At 45.9% G+C, this 25867-nt stretch overlaps 1 protein-coding gene across 1 annotated transcript; it reads left to right on the top strand.

Annotated features, from left to right (window-relative positions):
* The first annotated feature begins 23253 nt into the window (after positions 1-23253).
* Positions 23254-24201, top strand: LOC141374769 (olfactory receptor 5P56-like). The gene has a single exon (XM_073904923.1). The coding sequence runs from the start codon at positions 23254-23256 to the stop codon at positions 24199-24201; it is 948 nt and encodes a 315-aa protein (XP_073761024.1).
* Positions 24202-25867: the final 1666 nt, after the last annotated feature.

The following is a 25867-nucleotide window of genomic DNA, read 5'->3' on the forward strand; positions in this document are numbered from 1 at the left end:
CAGCCTAAAAAGTGCCTGAGGTAAGACCTTGCTTTTTGTTCCCAAATGCCATTTATTCTCCTCCTTCCTGGGCACATGGAAGAATGGTTCTGGCCAAGGGAGAACAACAAGAGATGGCTGTCACTTCCAGGCTAAAGCAGTAGAAAGCCCCTATGTGACCCTCCAGCTTTCCCCGTCTTCTACCAGCCAGACCAATTCCTGACAACAGGCTTTGGATACTTAATATGAGGGAGAAAAAAACTATGTTGTGTTAAAACAGATATTTGGGCGGAGGCACCTGGGTGGCTCAGTCGCTAAGCGTCTGCCTTCGGCTCAGGTCATGATCCCAGGGTCCTGGGATCGAGCCCCGCATTGGGCTCCCTGCTCGGCAGGAAGCCTGCTTCTCCCTCTCCCAATCCCCCTGCTTGTGTTCCCTCTCTCACTGTGTCTCTCTGTCAAATAAATAAATAAATAAATAAAATCTTAAAAAAAAAAAAAAGGACAGATATTTGGTATCTATATGTTATTGCAGCATAGCTGAGGCTAGTCTGACTAATATGATAACAGACAGAAAAAATGTTTAAAAAGGAAGTGTGTGTAGCAATATTAACCTAATGAGATAAAACTCGAGGCCAAAAAAAAGGCAACTGATTTTACAATGTCATTTTCTTTTTTTCTTTCTTTTCTTTTTTTTTTTTGAAAGAGAGAGAGAAAGTGCAAGCAGGGGGAGGGACAGAGGGAGAGAGAGAGAGAATCTCAAGCAGGCTCCACACTCAGCACAGAGCCCAATGCGGGACTCGATCTCAGGACCCTGAGATCACGACCTGAGTTGAAATCAAGAGTCGGGTGTTCAAATGGAATATTATGCAGCCATCAAAAGGAATGAGATCTTGCCATTCGCAACGACGTGGATGGAACTAGAGGGTGTTATGCTGAGTGAAATAAATCAACCAGAGAAAGACATGTATCATATGACCTCACTGATATGAGGAATTCTTAATCTCAGGAAACAAACTGAGGGTTGCTGGAGTGGTGGGGGGTGGGAGGGATGGGGTGGCTGGGTGATAGACACTGGGGAGGGTATGTGCTATGGCGAGTGCTGTGAATTGTGCAAGACTGTTGAATCACGGATCTGTACCTCTGAAACAAATAATGCAATATATGTTAAGAAAAAAAGAAGAAGAAGATAGCAGGAGGGGAAGAATGAAGGAGGGGAAATCGGAGGGGGAGACCAACCATGAGAGACGATGGACTCTGAAAAACAAACTGAGGGTTCTTGAGAGGAGGGGGGTGGGGGGATGGGTTAGCCTGGTGATGGGTATTAAGGAGGGCACGTTCTGCATGGAGCACTGGGTGTTATGCACAAACAATGAATCATGGAACACTACATCCAAAACTAATGATGTAATGTATGATGATTAACATAACAATAAAAAATTTTTTAAAAAAGGGTCGGGTGTTCAACCGACTGGGCCACCCAGACGCCCCTTACAATGTCATTTTCTCCTGAGTAAAGATGCATGCCACCAAGAAGATAGGCCATGATGCCGTATAATTTAAGCATATAAGTTCAAAATTTTATAAAGAAATTCAATTAAAAATGTAAAGAAAGATGGCCTCCCTGAAAGGAGAGTCACAGAGGAAGCCATTGAAGAAGTGCGAGCAGAGAAAGGGCATGGTATGACTTGAGTTCTAAAAGGATTGCTCCTGCTCTTGAAGTTTTCCAAATAGACTGCAAAGGGGCAAAGGCAGAAGCAGGGAGACCAGTACGGAGACTACTGCAACAATCCAGATGGAAAATCTCAGTGGCTTGGACCAGAAGAGTAGCAGGAGAGATGATAAGAAGTGGTCAGGTGCTGGACACGTTTGGAAAGGACAGACAATAGCCATTCTTGGCAGACTGGGAGTCTTCAGCTTCTGGATCATATTGAAAGCAGTATTAGACCACATGAATGTGCCTAGGGAGTGAGCGTAGGTTAAGAGAAGAGTAATAGGAAGTACGAGGAAGAGAAGTCGACCGACAACTGTGCCCTGGGCACATCTACATGGTGAGTCTGGGAAGACGAGGAGGAACCCACAAAAGAAAGAAAGAAGGAGCAGCCAATGGTGGAAAGAAACCTGGAGAGCAAGCCACGTGCCATGCAAAGAATGTGTCTGGGGGAATCCAGTATTGTCAACTGTGTCAAACACTGCCAATACATTAAGTAAGATAAAAGCTGAATTCACCATGGGATTAGTAACACGGAGGCCATTAAAGATCTTGAGAAGAGCTGTTTTTGGTATTGTAGTGGAATGGGTTCAAGGGAAAACGAGAGAAGAATTAAAGACCATGGACAACTACTAAGAGAAACATGGCTATAAACAGATGCAGAAAAACAGGGCAATAGTTGGAGGGGAAAGTGGGCTCAAAAAAAGGTTTTTCAGCCAGAAGAAATAACCAAATATCTGTGAGCTATTTGCATGTTTGTTTATCAGTAAATGTATAATGAGAGACTCCATGCCCCTTTCCATCCCTGGGTTCCCAGACCACTGACCCACAGAGTGAAAGAACATCGGCGCCTGGGTGCCTGGGTGGTGCAGTGGGTTAAGCAACCAAGTCTTGGTATTGGCTCAGGTCATGATCTCAGGGTTGTGGGATCAAGCCCCAAATCGAGGCCCACATCAGGCTCCACACTCAGCTCAGCGTCTGCTTGAGACTTTCTCTCCCTCTCCCTCTGCCTTCCCCTCCTCTCAAGTAAATAAATAAATCTTTAAAAAAAAAAAAAAAAGATCATGGTAAGCTCGTGATGGCTTCAAAGAAGACACCACATCCCTCATGACTGGCCCCAGTGATGAAGCTGTCTCCAAGCCCCCACTGTGAACAGCAGTCGTGAGGCCAGTTATAAACGAGGCCGTACGGGAGACTGCCACCTCTTTAGCATACTGCTCTTTATTTACTTATTTTTTCTTATCAAAGGACTTCATTATGCAGTTTACCACGAGGCTCATAACAAGGAAAAGCCATCCTTCATTCCTCCCGATGCCTAGTCTTCACACGCCAAAGCAATCACACTCAACTCCTTCATTTGTTTCTTAACGTGTTTACTGTCCTATTTCTAGGTCACACGCTTACAGTTTATTTTTTAATTTTTCACTTCACAAGATAGGAAACAAGGATTTAGTTCTTTTAATTCACGCACCACACCCCCTTCTCTATATCCCTTCTAGATTATTCTCTTAACAAAGTTGTGTCAAGATGTTTTGTTAAACTGAAATTTAATGTGTACATTATTGGCTATAAAAAATGTAATTCATAACTGAGTCATTTGGTATGTTATGATTGCATACCCTTTCTCATGTGACTTTTTGTTTTTCTTCAATTAATAATTACCTAAGTTTTCCATCTGCTTAGTTTTTTACGCACTTATAATTGACACATACTCAAACTATCCCCAAACCATTTCCAAAGAAAACTAAAAACCCATCTCCAACACCAAGTAAATACACCAAATAATCCATTAATTCAGTGTATTTCTCCGAGATACATCTTCAGGGGCCCTCCATGCTCCTGCTTCTCTCTCAGCTGGTTGCCCTCTAGATCTGAGGCACAGCTGCCATCCTAGACCATGTCAGGATGGGCACTCCTTTCCCCTCTCTCCTCTTTGGATTCTCTGTTTTCTGGATCTTAGATCTTCCTCTCTCTTGGTTTATTTCCTCATTTTGCCACTCTCTGTGTAGCTTCCTGAGACAGGGCACCTGTGAGGTATATTTTAGTGACCTGGCAGATCTGAGCTTTTCTCTATTTTACCATTTGTTCAATAGTTTGTCTAAGTGGAATTCGAGGTTTGTGATCACCTTCTCTGTCCTTTGAACATTGTACCCCACTGTCTTCTGGTTTCCAGGGCTGCTGCTGAGAAGTCCAATGCTGTTCTGATACTGGCCTTTTGTTTGTTGGCTCTTTTTTACTCTCTGGAAACTTTATAAGGTCTTCTTATTATCCCCACCATCTGAAATTTTGTGATTATGTGCCTTGAGGCAATTCTGTCCTTATTTGTTTTCCCAGACACTCAGTGAACTTCTAAACTCTGGAAACTCATATCTTTTAGTCCTAGAAATTTTTCTTTCTCATTTCTGTGATAATCTTTTCCCCTCCAATTTTTCTGTTCTTTCTTTCTGAAATTTCTAGTCATCAGATTTTAAAACTCTTTGACTGATCTTGTTTTCTTCTGTTTTCGTTACTAGTTTTCCATTATTTTATTCTACATTTATTTGGGGATATTTTCCCAACGGTATTTTGCAAGTCTATTGAATTTTTAAATTTTCGTATCACACTATTACTATTTCAGTATCTTTTCTGCTCTTCTTTTTATATTACCCTGTTCCTGTTTTTGGAAACAGTTTTATCCATTCAATTAGCAGTATTTGTTAGGCACTTGCTGGTGTCACTGTGAGTACTGGTGATAGAAAATTGAACAAGACAGAGTCCCTGCTCTCATAGGGCTTCCATTCACCTGGGAGTGACCGAGTAAACAACTAATAGATAAACTATATAATATCAGGAGATGATAGTACTACAAAAAAAATAATTAAAACAAGGAATGGAAATAGAAAGTGATGGGGAGCGGTTCTTTCACACATCCTACCTCAGCTCTCATATGATAGTCATTACAGTGTTTTGAAGTTGACATCTGCTCTCTATACTCTGTTTCCTCTGAGTTTCTTTTCTGGTTGTTGACTTTGATCTTGTCTTTCATTCTAGTGTCTCTCCCCCCAAAAGCCTTGGCTGCCCACTCATATTTAAGAATGAGTCACGGCTCAGCATGCCTGGGCAGGGTTTTTTGGCTCATAGGTTCCATCAAAGGGCAGTGGAGAGAGACGCTGCCCTCTGGGGATATGAATTATGGATCGCACTGTCCTTCTAGTTGGCGGCCTCTCCAGAGAAACTGTTCTGCGTCCCTGCTCCTCAGCTATGAGCCTGGCCACCAGCATTCTGGGACTCAGATGGGGTTAATCAGACTAGGGAAACCTCTTAAAGATTTTCATTAGTCCCTATTTTCAGTCTGGCACCTAACGACTGCCCTCAACTGTGTCTGGTATCCCCAATCCAAAAGCTCTGGAGTTCAACTTCTCCCAAGTAAAAAGTCGCCCCCAGTCTTTTGCTGGGGCAAGGTAAGGAATCTGGGGTACACCCATCTTCATTTGGACTTTCAATTCTCTCGTTTTTAGCACCAGTCTACCTCCCTCTGCTTCTAAAGAGAACCTTGCATCTCCAGCTCATGAGTCTTTAGGGACTTCCACAGCACGACTTAACTAATGTGCTGTTGGCTTCTCCCCACACTTTGCAGGGGCTGAGGAATTAGTTGTCTTCATTAGTTTTTCTCAACTACTCTGCTCTCCCATGCTCTTTTTGTCCTTATGGGTTCATACCCTTTATTTTTCTTCTGCTGACATTTCAATAGATTCATTTCAGCCCCCATATTTAGCCAGAGTAATTCTTTTGTGGCAGCCACTCCTAATTGCTGCTGATTAAAAAAAAAATTTTTAAATAATGATTTCTGAATCGTCATGAGTGTTCATTAGTCTGCATTCACTGCCAGGCAAAGCAGGGAAAATCTAATCCAGCACAGACAGGTTCAGCCTTGTAGGATGGAATCTTCAGATTAACTGTCAAAAATAACTCAGAGAAGGGGATGCCTTCGTGGCTCAGTCAGTTAAGCATCTGACTCTTGATCTCAGCCCAGGTCTTGATCTCAGGGTCATGAGTTCAAGCCCCACATTGGATTCCATGCTGGGTGTGGAGCCTACTTAAAAAAATAGAATAAAAGAAAGTAAAATAAAATAACTCAGAGACAATTAGCCTAAGCTTTGAGGGTTTCATCACATCTAGGTATACACCTTGTGACCTGTGCAACCACAGAGGATCCCATGCTCAGAGGGTCCCCTGCTTGGTGGAAAGCTCTACTGTTGCCATCTTGAAATTCTTAATAATTTTTAAGCAAGGGGCCCAACATTTTCATTTCGCCCAGGGCCCCACACATCACATGGCCACTCCTGTGGCCAGTCCTGGATACGCAAGAGGCACAGACATCCTGTGAAGACAGTCTTGCCAACCCAAGGCAAGCGCAGGATGTATAAAGGCAGAGGCCACAAAGTTCACAAGAGAAAAAGCCTGTCTGATTTAAACAGTTCATCATCTTGACAGTTCAGAATTGACTGGTCACAGAGCTCAGCTCAGGCCCATTGTTGAACCTGCAAGCCCGTCTTTGGTTTTTAGACATTGTGTGGATCCGTCAGATGCATTTGGTTGGGCACAAATAAGACATGTGAGTCACAGACAGAAGGGCAGTCACAAGTTCACCACCAGGCCGTTTCTCTGCTGATTCTGAACAGTCTTCTGAGAAACAGTTGCTGGGGTTTCTTTCCCCGGGGCCTGACCACTTGCGTCTATCTACCACCTAGCAGTCTCTCAAACTCTCCGCACTCAAAGCTTTGCCCAGATGGGGCTACACGCACCCGCCCAGGGTCCCGCAGACATGTTACTGATGTTCAGTATCCATTCCCCTTCTTCCTTACTTACAGGGCACTAATATCTGTGTGTGTGGCAGGCACGTGGCAAGCTGAAAACTCTCTGTCCCAGCCTCTCTTACAGGTAGCCCTGACTTCTGGCCAATGCGGCTCAAGTGGATGGAGCTATGGATTTCAGGCCACTGACTCTGGCTTTTCTGGAAATGTTTTATTCTCTTGACATAGGGATTATCCTTTCTTCTGCATCTTGTCCTCGGTTTTGCTGCCTGGATTTCTGAAGTGGTAGCTGGAGCCACAACAAGCCACTCAACAAACGTTCAGTGAGTGAGTATTTGCTCTGTGCCAGGCTCTCTTCCAGACTGCGGGGAGAGCGCAAGGGCAGTAGCAAAACCCCTGCCCCGCTGGCACATGCGCTCCAGCGGACCATCTGGCAACGCAAAGAAAAGCAGAGAATCACATAGGCCTCAGCTTTGACTTTTCTTTCATTTCATTTCTTTCTCTCTTTTTTTAAAGATTTTATTCTCTCAGCACCTGGGTGGCTCAGTTGGTTAAGAAACCTGTCTTCAGCTCAGGTCGTGATCCCAGGGTTTTGGGATTGAGTCCCACATCGGACTCCTTGCTCAGCGGGGAGCCTGTTTTTCCCTCTGCCTGCCGCCGTCCCTACTTGAGCTCTGGCTCACTCTCTCTTGCGCACGCTCTCTCTCTCTCTCTAGCAAATAAATAAATAAAACTGTTAAAAAAAAATTTTATCCTTAAGTAATCTCTACACCCAACGTGGGGCTCAAACCTACAACCCTCAGATCAAGAGTCCCATGTTCCACCGACTGAGCCAGCCATGCACACCAGCTTTGACATTTCTGAGCAGCTGAACTAAAGATAGGAACTTCACCAGGAAAAATAAATTTTATTCAGCCTCTTAGGGCTACTTAAGGAATAAGGCATAAGAAATATTAGAAATGGCTTTGACAGGAGAAATTAGAACTGTGATCTATTTTGGAACCATAATTTAAGGTAAAATAAAAATTTTATATATTTATATATGTTTATAATTTATATATGCGTGTGTGAGTGTGTATGTGTCCTTTTTTTAGAAAGAAATAGGCAAAGCAAAGGTGGGAAAATGTCATCGTGAATCTGAGTGAAGGATATATCAGTATTTATTATATTATTCTCTTTATTCTATTATAATCGTATTGTTATAGTATTATTTGATTTTTCTAAATAAGAAGGAGGAGCGAATCGGTCATGTTTTTGGATCATGTAGGAGGGCTCATGGTCTTCCTATGAATAAGGTATTTTCAAAAAATGAAGGGCAAGCCCAACCATCCCTGCAGAGAGGAGGTGCTTAAGCCCCCTAGGGCCCCCTTCTCCTCACTGTGTGGAGGAGTTTGTCAATCCTGTTGTAAGAGGGGCCTGCTTTGGAGACAGCCTTCCAGCCACTGCTGCCCAGTGTGCCAGACAACCAAGACAGAGCCCCCTTCCCAACTCCAGGCTGGCTGTTTGCCCCTGCTCACCAAGGAAAGGCCCTGAGACTTGCTCTCGTACCAACGGTCCAGTCCAGCCAGCAGCCAGGTTGTAGGGTGGAGAAGTAGAATGCGCGCCCCCCACCCCCGACCTGTCCAGAGCACCATTCACCAAAAATAATTCGACACTCACATCGTGTCGGCTGGCAACAGCAGGACACCACCAACTGTGGAATGTTGTCTCTCAAATCCAAAGAGGCACACCATGATGTAAGGGAGGGCGAAAGAAACGAGTTGCAGACCAGTATTTCAGACCAATCCCACCTGGTGCTAGACAGAAAGGAGGGATGGAGAGGGAGAGGGACGCAGGGGAGGGGTGGGGAGGGGAGGGGAGGACAAAAAAGAAATATAAAACAAAAGAAAACCTCTATTTGGATGTCTGTATGCATATACTTACATATATACACTCGTATAGAAAAATCTTGAAAGATATATGTTAAGCGTGGTCAGTATTAAAAAAAAAGAGTGGTGATTCTTAGAGTGTATTTAAAGGTAAAGATGAGACGCTCTTTCTTTCCTAATTTTTCTCGTATATTGCATAAACTTTCTGAATCAGTCTGTCTTCCCTTGTATTTTTTTCTCATGAAGAAAAGAAAGGCCAAGGCCTCTCTAACAGGTGCAGCAAACAAAGGCACAGCACAGTCCAGATGGGAGGTCCGCCAACTACAGCAGGTGGGCTGGCGACGGCCTGCTACCTGCTTTTGTAAATGAAGTTCTCTGGGACCCCAGCCCCCTCCACTCATGGACGTACTGCGGTGGCAGCTTCTGTGGTATAAACGCCAGAGGGGACCGCATGGGCTGCAAAGCCAAAAACATGGACTGTGTGGCCCTCTGTAGAAGTTCACCGATCCCTGGTCTAGATTCACATTTTCCTCTGAAATGGGAGTGGTGCTGTCGACCTTAGGACCCTGACTCAAAAACTCGGACACTGAGAAGCAGTAAAAGGTAAGTTAAATGTCACCTCATCATAAAGGCCATCCCTATTCGCTCAGTGTCCGTCACCCCAACACAGCCCCGTCCATCATTCTGGGCCAACTTTCGTCAAAGAATCTATCCCATCTGATACGTTCATGTTTGTGTACGTTCATCCCCTTTCTCCTAACGTGAGAGCCATGGGAACAGGAATGTTCTCACTCTGGTTTGTCCCTACGTCCCCAGGGCCTAGGACACTGCCCGGCCCACAGGGAGTGGTCAAGAAACATTGAATGAATGAACGAATGAATGAATGGCAATTCAGTAGCAAAATTTTCCTATTAGGGTGAAGAGGGATAAATACACAGTGGCAACAAGAACCAGACTCTAAAGGGAAAGAAAAACAGCAAATCAATCGTTGAACAATCCACAAAGGTGTTTTAAAGGCATGGATTATAACGCTTAGTAGTTGCGTACTTGGGACTTTTCTGTTTTTCGGTTGAGTTCAGAATGAATCTGGAGAAGAGCGTCTGCCTCGGGGAAACACTGCAGTGAAATGCAGCAGTGTTGGGGGTGGGGAGAGGTGCTTATTATGGTTTTTTGTTTTTGCTTTTGTTTTTTTGTCTAAGGCAAGGCCCAGGGTTTTCACCTGAAAAACAAAGATATGACAAGATACAGAACTCACCCAAGGATGCTGCTCCTGGGGGGGGTTGGGAGCAGTCAGCGACACAGAGGAAGAAGTAAGGGGCGGAGGGGCCAAACTGGAAATCCCTCCCTGCCTCCCGTTCCTTTGAACCATAAGGCTGTCAGGTGAGACCAACAAACCCCAGGCAGTCCAAGAGGGGCCTGCGCCCATAGGACCCCCGGTGCGGGCAGGCAGAGGGTGCCACAGGGACCACAGGGAGGCGGATGCTCCCTAGGGCCCTCCGTGTGCCAGGGCTGAGGGACAGACGGGAGGACCGGGTGGAGACTTGGGAAGGGATTCAGTTGTTCTGCTTAAGAACACAGAGAAGGGGCACCTGGGTGGCTCAGTCGTTAAGCATCTGCCTTTGGCTCAGGTCATGATCCCAGCTGGGATCGAGCCCCACATCGGGAAGCCTGCTTCTCCCTCTCCCACTCCCCCTGCTTGTGTTCTCTCTCTCCCTCTCCCTGTCTCTCTCTCTGTCAAATAAATAAATAAAATCTTTAAAAAAAAAAAAAAAGAATAGAGAAAAGAGATGAAGGAAATGTGAAATCTTTCCCCTTTGGAAAGAAATCATATATGACTAATGGGAATTTTTATAGGTTTTGTCATAACTGAAACTGTCTCCCCAGGATTCAATAGAGCTTTTCTGTTTCCCCAAGACTTTCAGTAAAATTGGCATTATTCATTCATTCTTTGTTGTATTGGCTGTGCTTTCTGGGAAACATAACAATGTTCCTGCTTCAAGGTGGGTGGGGGGTCAAAAACAGAGGCTACTTGGGGTGCCCAGTCACATCTGAAATAACAAGAATAGCCTGTTGTACTCGGCTGGCCCTCCAGGTCTTATCTCTGCCTGGATGAAATGCAGAAAAATGCGCAACCTTGAAAGAAAATAGACCCATTCATTCTCCTAGGTGAAACCAAAAAAGCCTTGTGCTGTTTTAGAAACAAATTAACTCTCAGTCAGCTAACAGATACCAATACCAAAGGAAGACAACAATCCATTCAAAGGTAAATTAATCCTCTGTACAAATGACCAAACTTGAATACGGAGACTAGCATGGACCCACATACCCATTTGCGATTTCTCCAAACTTTGTACAATGTGCCCCGTTCTCTCAGCTGAACAACCTGTTTATCTGAAACAACCTGCCTCTGTAATCCCAAGTTCCTGTATTTTTCATTAACTCTTTCACTACATGTTTCACTACTTCTTTCCCCAGCCAGATAGCTTCACCTGGTTAACTTCGCCTTCGATCAGAACACGGAAAAGCTATGCACCCAAATTTACGGTGTGTGACCTTAAAGGAATCCAGTTCAGAAATTCCTATTTCTCCCATCTCTAGGTCTTTGCTTTTTCCTGCAGAATCGGCATCTCTCATCTGTAGCTTGGCCAGTGGGTGATGTGATATTTTATACCTTCTCGTTACAGATTTGAACCTTCAGGAAATTCACGAAATAAATGCACAAGCTCAGATCTTCCCTCGGAGCCTGATCCCCTAATCTTTGTTTCTATTCAGATCTGGCAGCCTCCATTTTGGAGATTCATCTGGATTCAGACCAGACTTGGCCAATATTTGCTGCAAGTTGCCCACCTCCGCCTCCTTCCCCCTCACTGAAGTCAGGTGGTCTTCATGTTTTCCTTTCCATTGTTGGAGGCGAAGGGAGGGGGGCGGGAGGCTGGCGGGGGACATACATGACAGCTGGAAAAGTTCAGCCATCCAAAGGTATAAAGTGAAAGTCCCACCCCATTCCCCGGCCCTGTGGTAACATTGTGAACACCTGGCCCATATCCTTACAGACCTCTAAGTATATGTAGCTTATGGGCGCGCGCACGCACACACACACACGCACGCACGCACACACACACACAGGATCATGTTGGACATTCGGTTTCACGACTCGCTTTTTTTTCATTTGCTCTATATATTCATTCATTCCTCACACATTCATTGAGCATCTATTCTGTTCCACTGCCCTGTAGGCCCTGGGAACACATCAGTGAATAAAACAGATGGCAGCGCCTGACCTCCTGGAGCTTACGTTCTTGTAGAGACGGCAGACCAGAGAAAAGAAGTATGCACATGCCATTGCAGATGGTAGTAAGTGCTAGGAAGCAAGAGAGCAGAGGGTTAGGCATTGTTATTTATTTATTTATTTTTAAAGATCGATTTGTTTATTTATTTTAGAGAGAGAAAGAGAGAACACAAACAGGACGGACAGAGGGAGAAGGAGAGAGAATCTCAAGTCAACTCCGCACTGAGTGCAGAGCCCCACAGAGGGCTCAATCTCACGACCCTGAGACCATGACCTGAGCCAAAACCAAGAGTCAGACCAGCTCAACTAACTGCACCACCCAGGTGCCCTGGCATTGGTATTTAAATAAGATCAGCAAGGTCTCTCGGGACGCCTGGGTGGCTTAGTCATTAAGCATCTGCCTTTGGCTCAGGTTATGATCCCAGGGTCCTGGGATCGTGGAGTTCCACACCCGGCTTCTTGCTCAGGGAGGAGTCCGCTTCTCCCTCTCCCTGCAGCTCGGCTCCCCCTGCTTGTGCCCACTTTCTCTATCTCCGGCAAATAAATAAATAATAAAATTTTTTTAAAAATCTCTCTAATAAGATGACATTTGAGCAGAAACTGGGGATGGAAGGCAGACAAGGAAACGGGGTGGCAGCAGAAGAATGGGCAAAAGGGAAAGCCAAGAAACCACTCAGGGTGGGGGGGCAGGAAGAGCTTGAGTAAGGTCTTGCAGACCCTGGGAGGAGCCTAGACTTCCATTCTGAACCAGATGGGGGCCCACCGTGGGTTTTAAGCAAAGGAATCCTCCTTCTTTTTTTTTTCCTCACTGGCCCCTCCAACCCAATTTTCACACCCCCACGACCCCAGCAGCCCACCTTAAAAATGTTAAAAAGTCCTCTCAGGTTGTCGCTATTGAGCCCACCAGCCCTCCTGTGAATACCATCTACAGCAGTGGGTCTTTCCCCTTGTTACGGAAAAGGGGTAGTTCCTGGCCCAAGATCACTGTGTTGGTGATTCTTATACCCTTGCAACTCAGAAGTTCTCAATCCCTGTTGCACATGAGAATCACCTAGGGAGCTTTAAGATATATATACCTATATTAAAATCTAGCCCACAGAGATTCTGCTTAATTCGGTCTATAAAGGACCAAAGCATCGACTTTTTTTTAACCCTCTAGGTGATGACACTATGCAGCCAAGGTGGAGAGCAATGTCATCACTGATCCTTCTAAAACTCTTAACCCTTCAGCTCCTGACCTCCTCTGCACAGCCCCTCTCTCAGCTCCTCATCGCTGTGATTGTGCCACGGATTCTGACACTATCAGTAATAGCCCCATCCTTAACCCCCGTCCCAGTCCCACTTCCTCTGCCCCTCCCTGGAAACTGCCCAGACTCATTAGTGAGCCAGTCTCCTCTCGTTATCCACAAATCCCCAAAGGAGCTGAATTCTTCATTCTTGCTACATCCTTGATTTCTTTTGCCCTCTCTACATTCAGACTAGTCGGACTCAGCCCTGGTCACAGATCTCCTCTATTTGATGCCCTGCAGCTTTTTCACCTCAGTCTCCACTGGAGCTGGACTTGCTGAACTAATCCTAATAGAGACCTCAACCTGATGGTATCCAAAAGAATATCTAGTTTTCTGGATGTGGTCAAACTGGTAGAAGCTTATACCACCGCCGATAAATGGGGAGTTTTTACAACCCACCCATTATAACTCCCTGCCAAGCACCATCAGAAGAACACTGAGCTGGGTCCATTAGTCTAACCTGGGATTCCTCACCCACATCTAGGGGTCCTTCTACCCGTATATGTAGGAATGAAGCCGTGCGAACTTGACTTCAGCATCTCCGATATCTACCAAACTTACCAGAACTTACACAAGAAGAGTAAGAACATATATAATTCTATACTTCATCAAGAAACTGAATCTTCCCATAAAGAAAACTCCTGGTCCAGGAGGACTTCACAAGTGAAATTTCCAAACATTTAAGGAAACAAAAGGGATCATTTCCCAAGTCTTTTATGAAGCTAACATCACCTGAATCCATGATGGCATAAGAACAGAGAAGAAAATTATAAGGCAACCTCTCTCATGATAATAGATGCAAACGCCATAAGAAATATGTTGGCAAATTAAATCCAGTGATATCTAAGAAGGGTCATACATCTCAAAGTTGTATTCCTGGATTTATTCTAGTATTTGTCCCAGGAATACAAACAAGATTCATTTAATGTTTGAATGTTAATCAGTGTAAGTGACCAGGTTTTTAGAATACAGAAAGAAAAACTCTATGATCACCTCACTAAATGCAGAATAATATACCTGATAAAATTTAATGCTTCTTAGTGATGCTTTTAAAATCTACATCCAGGGGAGCCTGGGTGGCTCAGTCGTTCAGCGTCTGCCTTTGACTCAGGAGCCCCACATGGGGCTCCCTGCTCAGTGGGAAGCCTGCTTCTCCCTCTGCCACTCCCCCCGCTTGTGTTCCCTCTCTCTCTGTGTGTCTCTCTCTGTCAAATAAATAAAATCTTAAAAAAATAAAATAAATCTACATTTAAATTCTAAATTTTAAATTCTAGCAAGCCAGAAATTAAAAGGCATTTCCTTAGTCTGATAAAGCATATCTACCAAAACCAAAAGCATACTACAGCAAACGTTGTGCTTAATGGTAATATACTGAAGGCACTCTTCCTGAGATCAAGAATGAGACAAGTTTGTTCACTAACACAATTCTATTCAATATTGTGTGGGAGGTCCAAGCCCTTGTAATAAGCATTGAAATGAAACAGCCATTATTTGCACATGATGTGATTGTGTACATATAAAACCCAAAGGAATCTGCAGATAAACCACTGTGAGTTGAGCAACGTCACTGGATACAAGATCAATATTCAAAGCAGTAGAATGTAACCGTGAATGGGGTAGCATAGTCAGGATCCAAAGGATAGACCACACTGGGACCCTGCCGAGGGAGCTTGTGGGTCCCTCCAGAGGGCACCCACCACCTTTTCTTCTTTTTCTTTTTTTAGGATTTTATTTATTTATTTGACAAAGAGAGGGAACACAAGCAGGAGGAGTGGGAGAGGGAGAACCAGGCTTCCCGCCGAGCAGGGAGCCCGATGCGGGGCTCGATCCCAGGACCCTGGGACCGTGACCTGAGCCAAAGGCAGACGCTTAGCGACTGAGCCACCCAGGCGCCCCAACCCACCACCTTTTCCAAGCCTTCTGCAAATCTCTCTACCCCAGCACTCCATCCCAGCTTCACAAGTCTTGAGGCTGGATTTCCCTCACACAAACAAGCTACCTGCCTAACAAAACTGTTTTGCATCAGACCCATTTCCCGGTGCGGCAGGAAATGAAGGGTCTCCAAACGCACAGGAGGAAAGGGGCAGTCCCATACAGTGTCACCTTGGAGTAGCAGCCTTGCCGTAGTCCATCCTTACAGCTCTTCCAAGCCTCAGACCCTGCCTCGGGGAACCCAACACAGAGAACGAAGCAGGCTTGTCAGATTCGGAGCAGAGAATTCAGCAGAATGAGAAGAACCTGAGATTTGAAGCGCTGGGCTAGAGGTGGATGGAGACACTGAAGAAGAATCCGGGCCAAGATCCCACAAAGAGACATGCGGGCAGTCATGACAAAACTGTCCAGAAACACACTTGGTGCCGAGAGCCCAGGATTCCCTTCCGATCTCTCTCCCACCTCCCTGAAGCTTCCTTCACGCGCTTCACGTGCCAAGCTGCCCACTGATGGGACAAAACCTGCTACGGCTCATAAGATGGGGTTAAAGTGCTCTTGCCCACATGGGAGATTATCCTGGTGCAACTGCAGGCTCCAGGGAGGGTGTTGAGCAGAGAGGCTCGAGGACAAAATTAAGATGTTCAAAAAGAAGTTTGCTAAGGGGCGCCTGGTTGGCTCTGTCAGTTAAGCGTCTGCCTTTGGCTTGGGTCATGATCCCGGCATCCTGGGATGGAGCCCCACATCGGGCTCCTTGCTCAGCGGGGAGTCTGCTCCCTCTCCCTCGGCCGCTCCTCCCTGCTTGCATTCTCCCTCCCTCTCTCTCTTTCTCAAATAAATGAATAATCTTTTCTAAAAAAAGAATGGTTTGTTAATACCAAGAGACAGGGAGAGGAAAGCAGAAAGAGATGCTCAGGCAGGGGCAGAAGAGCCACACTACCTGGATCCCGTGTGTGTGTGTGTGTGTGTGCGCGCGCGGGCATGCCTGTGCCTGCATCTCTCTGTCACTCCCCTGTTCTCTTTCTCTGTCACATCAGCCTCCCTACTGACACATGGTCCTGTGCACATTGAGTGGGAGATAAACAAAGAGGACAGAAGGTGTTCGGAGCCACAGGTGTTCCATCGGAAAGATGCAGGAGCGAGTGTGCCTGGCCAGTGACAGGTGGAGCAACCATGCCTTTTCTCGGCACGTCCTGGGCAGAGAACAAGTGGAACCAAAAGCGGGCAGAAGCCCAGCGAGCTGATTTCAGATCTCATGAATGCCGAGCGCTTCACGGAACTGTCTGTCCCCTGTGCTTCACAATTATGTGCTGCTTCCCCGTCCTTTCATGCGTTCCCATAAATATTCATTATACACATTCTCCACTTTACTTCTCACAAACTCCCTGGCTCTATACTTAGTTTCTCTTCTTTTCTTTTTTATTATTTTTTTGGCTTAAGCAACAGAAATATATATTCTCATGGTTCTGGACACTAGAAGTCTAAAATCAAGGGTGTTGGCAGGGTTGGCTTCTTTTTCGGTTTTTATTTTTTAATTGAAATAGAGTTGACAGTTTCTCTTATCTTCTATGATAGAAGTATTCTTTTTTTTTTTTTTATGAGAGAGAGCACAAGTAGAGGGAGTGGCAGGCAGAGGGAGAAGCAGGCTTCCCGCTGAGCAGGGAGCCCAACACGGGACTCGATCCCAGGACCCTGGGACCATGACACTAGCCGAAGGCCGAAGCATAACCGACTGAGCCCCCCAAGCGTCCCTATGATAGAAGTATTCTTAAATAAACAAACATTCATACAGGTCCCTCTGTCAGAAGGATGTTCAACCTGATCCTCAAGATAAAGCCAAGCCCTATCACATCTCAGAGCCACAGAGGCATGAAGCATCCCTGCAATCCAATAGAAAGAAACTGGAACTGAAGCCACAGCCATTCACAGGGAAAGGGAGGTGGGATAGCTCAGGTGTCGGGGACGGATTCCAGAGCAGCAGCTGTGAGAAGGAAAGGCTGGCCCCAGATGGAGGCACCCAAAGCCGTGATAATGACAGGTCTAAGTTGGGACCAGCAACGGTGTGGTTGGAGTGCTCTGGAGGTGACGGTCACCAAGAACACAATGTGAACGAGGTCCCCCGAAGTTGTGAAATGTGGTCCTGGGCCAGGGTGGATGAGCACATGAAGAGGAATGCAGGTGGAGAGCACCCAGCGGGGGAAAGCGCTCTATCTTCTTTTATCTTCTTCAGTGCTTTTAGCAATTTGAAGATAAAAGAACATACATGCAAGCTATTGCTAAACTACACGCATGTTAGTTGCTATCCTTATTATCACTGGTGATTTTCTGTGTCATCAGAAAAAAAAATTAGTGAGCCTTATTGGGTCCCAGGTCTTATGAGAAAGAGGAAGAAGATCACTAACAACCTCTCTGCTGTTAATGAGGGGGAAATTAATTGCCTCAAGCTCCTAGGAAGGTGATATTGTGTTGAGTGGGTTTCTGTGCAGTTCTTCCCCTCTGGAGCCTCACGCTCATTGAACTTGAGGAGAGGCCCTCAGGGGAGAGGCTTGGTAAATGGGTAGGGTCAGCCCTGTACCCGGAGCCCCAGGGGGTCCCAGAACTCACATACCAACAGGAGCTGCATCTCTAGGCATCACTCCCTGGGCATCCTGGACCGCCAGTCGTTGGCTTCCTGCTCAGCCCCTGGGACCATCTAAACTGAGGTAATTCTCACAGGTCCAGGTGGAAAGGCCAGATAAGAGCTCAGCCAGATGCCTTCCTAGGGAGGAGAGATCCAAAAGTCTGCCCGCACCGACTGGGAGCACTTGCCTCTAGAGCTTGTCCAAGGAAGCCAACGTCACAGAGGGGGAAGGTCACTCCAGGGGGCTCCAGGAGCTGGGCTTGACCAGGGAGGTGGTCCCTGCTTCTCCACAGGTCAGTGTGCTCGCTGGCAGTCCCCATCTCCTCTCCTGTGCTTCCCTTCCCTCCCTGTCCCTTCAAGTCCCCATTTAGAATCATAACAAGCACTGATTTTTTTTTTCTCTCTGCCAAACACGCAGACAAGTGCTTTCCAATGTATCATGTCTTGTAATCTTCACGGCAGCCCTGAGAGCAGACAAAACTGAGTGAGGTTCAATAACTTGCCCAAGGTCACGACACTAGTCATGGCCGACAATGGGACTCAAATCCAGATCAGGCCAGTAGGAAATCCCCATGCTCTTCGCTGCTTCCCTTCAAGGCAATGGTGCTTCCCCCAAACAAGCCACCGGCCCCAGGAGGCAGCAGCAGTGGGAAGAAACCCTCCTAAAAGGCAATGAAAGGTTTGGCTCTTCGGTGATAGTTTGCAATGGTTGGGGGTGGGTGGAGGAGGAGGGGTGGAGAATCTCTCTGTCCCCGAGCTGTTCCAGGCCGTTTATGCTCGCCATTGCTCCACGGGGCTGGGTTCTTTCAATGCCAGACTTTCAAAGTCTGCATGTACTCCTGGGCTCTGGGCCCCTGGACCAATAAGTTGTCTCCTGAGATCCCATCTGTGAAGTTGTCCCTAGGCTTGGTTATTAAGTTCAGGACGTCTCTTCCATTCACTTACATAAAAACATCTTTTTTAAAAAAGCAACTTCAATACCCTACACAGAGGATAGTGAGTTTTCCTCCTGGGCAAGGGAGAAGGCCGCCCCGTGGCCGGGGTGCTGTCTGACATTCTCGCATCCGGGCTGGAACCAGAGTGTCTACTTCTCGGGGGCTCTCTCCTTCGGCAAGTCCCCTGCCTTCCCGACACCCCCCCCCTTCAGCCCCCACCCCCCAGTCACTTCCAGACATTCACACCAGATGTGCGGTCCTTTTCGGGGTCAGCCTTGACCCAGAGGTCCCTGTGAGGGAATTTCACAACTGGGGACCAGGAGCCTTCTCTTCTCTGTCCTTCTCCCCAGGCATCGACTGGCACAGGAACTCAGTCCACTCGGGCTGCCCCTCAGCCTGTCTCAAACTCGAACCAGAATAGAAAGTCAGCTGTGGGTCTAGTTAAAATGCAAATCCAATTCAGTAGTGGGTCTGCAGAGCCAGATTCTGCATTTCTAAGGGGCACCCAGTGATGTCGAAGCTGCAGGTGTACAAGTCTCACTTTGGTGACCAGGTGCTAAAGATCGGTAACAGCAGCTTGTGAGCCTCTGTCCCATCTGATTGGGAGGGAAAAAGAGAAAGAAGCAAGAGAAAGCTAAGCAGAGCCCCTCTGCGAACCTGCCAGGTTTCTTCTCTCTCCCCTGCCCCCAAAACTGTGAACCGTCCAGCATGAAAGCCTTGTCAGGGGTGCCTGCAAATATCTTTTACTGAGGGTCTCCACGCTCTAGATTGCAAATTGCTTTAACCCTAAATGGCTTTAAGATAGGTGCTGTTTTGTTGCTCATCGTAAAAGAGTGGCAACAATTTCAAAGTCCCTCAGCGGGAAACTGCTGAAATGTTATAAAATGCAACACTGTGCAGCGTTTGGTGGGGAAAGATGGGCAGCCCTTAATTACTGTCCTGGAAGAAACCCCAAAATAAGTTGTTAAATAAAAAAGTAGAAACAAGGTACAGAACAATGTGTATAGTTTGCTACCATTTGTATCTTAAAAAGAGAGGAGAAAATATAGGTTCACATAGTGCTTATATAAGCAGTGACTAACCATGGAAAGATACACAAGAAACTGGTAGCTTCTGAGGCAGATTGCTGAGTGGCTGCGGAATCAGCAGGGAACAGGCAGGTTGAGGATTTTTCAATGTAGTAGTCCCTTTTGAATTTTGTACCACTGGCATATATTTCCCACTCGAAAAAACAACAATTAAAATTGAAAGAGAATCCCCCTGTTCTTTCTATACCTCCATCCACCTGAAAATTCAATGAAATTGATTCACTCAACAAACACTGTCAAGAACCCTCTTGGAGAGTCCCCAGCAGAGTTGGTTCTTGGAACAGGGATCCAACTTGGAACAGTTGGTTACTGGAAGAGAGTCGCATCGCCTTGTGTTACCCATGTGTCAATGTTCCCCCAACGTGGAAACTCCAAAGGGTGTGTATTCAGAGTCTAGAGAGGCTCTGGGGGGGGGGTCCCAATTTCCCTGGTGGGATTCCAGAGACCTGCCACTGAGGACAAGAACTGCAGATCTCACTGTTCTGCAGATGGAAGACATTCTGCACATCTGGGTCACCTTTCTACCATCAGGTGGCTGGGAACTTGACAATAACTTCACCTAAAAAGCCTTCCTGTGAGGACCTCGTGCTGACTCTGGCTGGCTGAATGATTGGGTTTTACTGTTCTGCTCTGGTTGCCCTATTTTGTCTCTTGATTCTCATGAAGTAATTTCTCCAGCTTGTGTCCGTCCCCCAGCTATTAACCCTCCTTAGTGAATAGAGGATTCTGCCAAACACTGTCCAGATGGTCATTCAAGTTCAGATATCAGTTCATCCTTTTGGGACCTCAAGCCGGTTACTCAGTTCTCAAGTGAGGTTGGGGTGAGGGGAGCCCCTGACCTAGAGAAGAGCCCAGAGCAGGAGTTCAACAAATATGTTTCCTCCATTGCAACATGTCTTCTTCACTCTACAGCCACTTGGGATCATTATAAACTCCCCATTCTCCCCAAAGCACATCCGTTTCGACCACTTCAGTCCTCCCGGGAATCCCAAAAGCCCAGACGAGAGTTGTCCTCTGCACCAAGCAGATCGGTGCACAGGACTCAGCTTTCTCCGATCCTTGCCCAGTGGCATATCACAAGTGTAGCATAACTGGGACCACAGGCAGATCAGGTGGCTCCCGGCAGAATTCCCTGAACCTCCTTGTGTTCCCAACCCATCTCCTCCACGACTAAAGATGTCCAGTCCTGAGGCTCCTTCGTGATTCTCCCCTCAATACATTCAAATCCACCAGTGTTTGAGCTCCCACAATGTGTCATGTTACGCCAGGGACATTTTTTTTTTTTTTGATGTCCAGATCTCTTGTGCATGGAAAGGATTCCCTAAAGCCATTTGTCAGTTGATCGTAATATTTTAAGTTGTAAATTTAGAACTCAGTTTTTCTTAGGCCATTAAATGCAACTTTCAGACATAATCAATTGAATTTTAGATCTAGTAATGTTTGTTAGAATTTAAAACAACCACACTTGATCTTTGGTTAATGTTCCCTTAGCCTCAAAATCTGACAGATTAATTCCCCCAAATAATTTAAGCACTGTTTACAGTCGAATTCTCTTAAACAATTCAAAGTCACACACACACAAAATCCACAGAAGCAAATACTCCTAAACATTTAAACACTATATATAAACATGATTAATTAAATGCTCATCAACCTTTTCAACTACAATCACAAATTTAATGTACCTGATTTCCCAAGCCCTTCAAATGCCTTCATGAGCATTTAAACAACTCCAGAAACTTACTAAATCAAAACCTATGTATTTAATAGATCAAATGTTCTTCTGCATTTTAGCAGAGTCAAATCAAACATAAATTCAGCTAATTCAATTTAGCCAATCATCCTCCTTATTTTGAGTCAAATTAAGCAGATACTCTTAATTGTTTCAACCCCTCAAATAGTATACCCAATATGTATATATTCAAATATGTATTCAAGTTCACATTAAATGGTATAATTGTTACAAAAATTTATCATCTTATAAAGAGATCCTACCAAAATTATCAATATAGGATGCAAAGCATACACTCATCTGAAAAGAATCACCCTAAAGCCTCCACAGCAATTCAAATTAAAAATGTACGGGTGTCAGAGAGTCAAGATGAGGGCTATGAATTCAGGGATTTGGGCCAAAACTCCGGGGCTGGACGAGCAGAGCGTGGGTGCAACTGGACAATGAGGCACCACAGGCCCCAGCTTTCAGAGGCACCAGCTTTCACGGGGCATGGTTCCCCAGTTCCACTTTTACCTACTTCTTATCATAATCGTTCTCCAATTTTTACCACTTGACTTGGGCAAAGGGCTTTCTGAACCCACCCATCTGGGTAGTTAGTAACCATCCTCTTTGCAGCCTGATTTGCCTGAAGAGACTCTGTATCTTCTTTACAGCTTCCCTCCCCCCATGCCACAGGTGTTTACTGAGAGCCTACTATGCGCCAGTCACTGAAGATACGGCAATGAACGAAATTGACACAAATGCCCGGCTCCGCGGTTCTAGCATCCTAACATCAAGACAGAGCTCGTAGGCAAAAGCAGTATGTTATGTGTGTGTCGCATATTAGAAGAGAAAAAGTCCTATGAGGACAAAAAAGAAACAGAGAAGAGGGATGGCGAGTGCCGGGGGAGGAGAGGGTTTCATTGTAAATAAGATGCTTAGAGAGGGCTTGACATGCAGGTGACATTGGAGCCTGAACTTTATTAAAGGAAATACGGGAAGGAGCCCTGTGGCGAGCAGGAGCAAGAGTGCCCCGAGGGACGAGGGGCAAGGACAGTAGCGCAGAGGTCCTGAATCCCGCCTGCGTGTCCTAAGAGGGGCGAGGAGACACGAGTAGCTGCAGCAGGATAAGCGAGAGGGAAAAGAGCAGACAAGAGGCCAGAGAGGTGAAAGGAAGTGACAGAGTAGTGGCCAACTTTGCAGAGCCATTGTGAGCATCCTGCCTTTCTCTTGTGTGCAGTGACAGGCTTGCCCCAGCTGCTCCTCCTAATAGGGAAGCAGGACACCAGCTAAGAGCAATTTGCAATTAATCAAGCAAGGTATGAGGGTGTCTTGCAAAGAAGGGGTGGGAAGTTGGTACACATTTTGAAGGTAGCGCCAATAGGATTTGCTGAGGGGTTTGAAATGAGGAAGATTTTCTTACCGAATTGATCATTAATTTATATTTATTCATTGACACTGGCACTGTGATAGATACCAGAACACAAATTCCTGAGATAGGAAGTAACTTTCTTCCTACCAGGACTGAGAAAGTCCAACAGGAAGGATGGATGGGCATTTTTTTTTTTTAACGTTAAAATATAGTGCCATGAATTCGACTGAAGGAGTATCTGTGAAATTCAGGGGAGGGAGAGAGGAGATGAACCTCTAAACCGGGTTTGGAGAGACCGAAGGACATTCCAACAAGAAAATATAGAATTTGAAAAGGCATAGACATTTGCAATAGCGCAGTGCGTTTGTAGAAGTAAATCGTTCAGAACCGCAAACTGAGAGCAGGGTAGCGGGGAGGTGGCACAGAACACACGTGATGTGGAAGCAGAAGAAAGTAGACGTCATCCTAAAGGGGACGGAAAACCCTCAGAACCTCAGCATGAGTGTGACAGGATGGAATTGATGTGGGGTTTGGGGACAAGTCTGCCGCTCAGAGATACATGGGCTCTTCGGTGGTAGGAGATGTTAAAGCCTACCTCTTTGATGAGAATGTTAACATTCCTGTTTCTCTTCCCCTTGGCCGTTGTCCTGTGTGTAACACACCAGCGGAATGACATCGGGACAGAATCACACCACGGTGACGAGATTCATCCTGCTGGGCCTCACAGACCAGGCCGACCAAAAACATCTCCTCTTTGGCGTCTTCCTGTTGATCTACGCTGTGACACTGGTGGGCAACCTGGGCATGGTAGACCCGATCCGTACCAGCTCCGCCCTCCACACCCCCAGGTACTTCCTCCTGAGCACGCTCTCCTTCCTAGACATCTGCAATTCCTCGGTGTTCACCCCCAGGCTGCTGACCAGCTTCCTCACTGCGGACCAGTCCATCTCGTTTGCAGGCTGTGTGGTCCAGATGGCCTTCATGGTCCTCCGTGGCACAGGTGAGTGCCTGCTCTTGGCCATCATGGCCTATGACCGATTTGTGGCCATCTGCTACCCTCTCCTCTACCACACCATCACGTCCAAGCGCTTGTGCATCCAGCTGGTGGTGGGCACCTATGCTGTGAGGGTGTCCATTTCAGCTGTGCAGACAGGGAATGCCTTCATCTTGCCCTACTGTGGTCCCAACATCATTGATCACTTCTTCCGTGACATCCCCCCCGTGCTCCAACTGGCCTGCTCAGACACCACTGTAGCCAACGTCAGCCTGCTCTTCTTTTCTGCCTTGGTTACTGTCCCCACGGTGTCAGCCATCTTGGTCTCTTACACCTACATCCTGATCACTATCTGTAGTATGAGGTCCCTGGAGGTCCAGCACAAAGCTTTCTCCACTTGCGCCTCCCACCTCACTGCCCCCTCCCTCTTCTATGGGTCTGTGTTCTTTGTATATGTCCAACCCAACCCAGAAAATGCTTCAGTCTATAACAAGACCCTCTCTGTGTTCTACACCATTGTGATCCCTATGCTGAACCCCCTGGTCTACAGCCTAAGGAATAAAGATGTCAAGGCTGCTGTACAAATTAGGGTTCTTAACTTAAGCGGAAAAGGAATTTGTTAGAAAAGTATCTGGGAGACAAATCAAGGAGTCTATCCCATTTACAATTGCACCCAAAACCATTAGATACCTAGGAATAAATCTAACTAAAGAGGCAAAGGATCTGTACTCAGAAAACTATAAAATACTCATGAAAGAAATTGAAGAAGACACAAAGAAATGGAAAAATGTTCCATGCTCATGGATTGGGAGAATCAACATTGTGAAGATGTCAATGCTACCTAGAGCAATCTACACATTCAATGCAATCCCCATCAAAATACCATCCACTTTTTTCAAAGAAATGGAACAAATAATCTTAAAATTTGTATGGAACCAGAAGAGACCGAGAATAGCCAGAGGAATACTGAAAAAGAAAAGCAAAGCTGGCGGCATCACAATTCCGGACTTCCAGCTCTATTACAAAGCTGTCATCATCAAGACAGTATGGTACTGGCACAAAAACAGACACATAGATCAATGGAACAGAATCGAGAGCCCAGAAATGGACCCTCAACTCTATGGTCAACTTATTTTTGACAAAGCAGGAAAGAATGTCCAATGGCAAAAAGACAGTCTCTTCAACAAATGGTGTTGGGAAAATTGGACAGCCACATGCAGAAGAATGAAACTGGACCATTTCCTTACACCACACACAAAAATAGACTCCAAATGGTTGAAAGACCTAAACGTGAGACAGGAGTCCATCAAAATCCTAAAGGAGAACACAGGTAGCAACCTTTTCGACCTTAGCCGCAGCAACTTCTTCCTAGAAACATCGCCAAAGGCACGGGAAGCCCGGGCAAAAATGAACTATTGGGATTTCATCAAGATAAAAAGCTTTTGCACAGCAAAAGAAACAGTCCACAAAACCAAAAGACAACCGACAGAATGGGAGAAAATATTTGCAAATGACATATCAGATAAAGGGCTAGTATCCAAAATCTATAAAGAACTTATCAAACTCAACACCCAAAGAACAAATAATCCAATCAAGAAATGGGCACAAGACATGAACAGACATTTCTCCAAAGAAGACATCCAAATGGCCAACAGGCACATGAAAAAGTGCTCAACATCGCTCGGCATCAGGGAAATCCAAATCAAAACCTCAATGAGATACCACCTCACACCCGTCAGAATGGCTAAAATTAACAAGTCAGGGAACAACAGATGTTGGCGGGGATGTGGAGAAAGGGGAACCCTCCTACACTGTTGGTGGGAATGCAAGCTGGTGCAACCACTCTGGAAAACAGTATGGAGGTTCCTCAAACAGTTGAAATTAGAGCTACCGTTCGATCCAGCAATTGCACTACTGGGTATTTACCCCAAAGATACAAATGTAGGGACCCGAAGGGGTACGTGTACCCCAATGTTTATAGCAGCAATGTCCACAATAGCCAAACTGTGGAAAGAGCCAAGATGCCCATCGACAGATGAATGGATAAAGAAGAAGTGGTATATATACACAATGGAATATTATGCAGCCATCAAAAGGAATGAGATCTTGCCATTTGCAACGACGTGGATGGAACTGGAGGGTGTTATGCTGAGTGAAATAAGTCAATCAGAGAAAGACATGTATCACATGACCTCACTGATATGAGGAATTCTTAATCTCAGGAAACAAACTGAGTGTTACTGGAGTGGTTGGGGGTGGGAGGGATGGGGTGGCTGGGTGATAGACATT

This window comes from Callorhinus ursinus, unplaced genomic scaffold (genome assembly GCF_003265705.2).
Source record: "Callorhinus ursinus isolate GAN/ISIS: 27379988/994484 unplaced genomic scaffold, GSC_fseal_2.0 scaffold21, whole genome shotgun sequence".
Taxonomy (NCBI): Eukaryota; Metazoa; Chordata; class Mammalia; order Carnivora; family Otariidae; genus Callorhinus; species Callorhinus ursinus.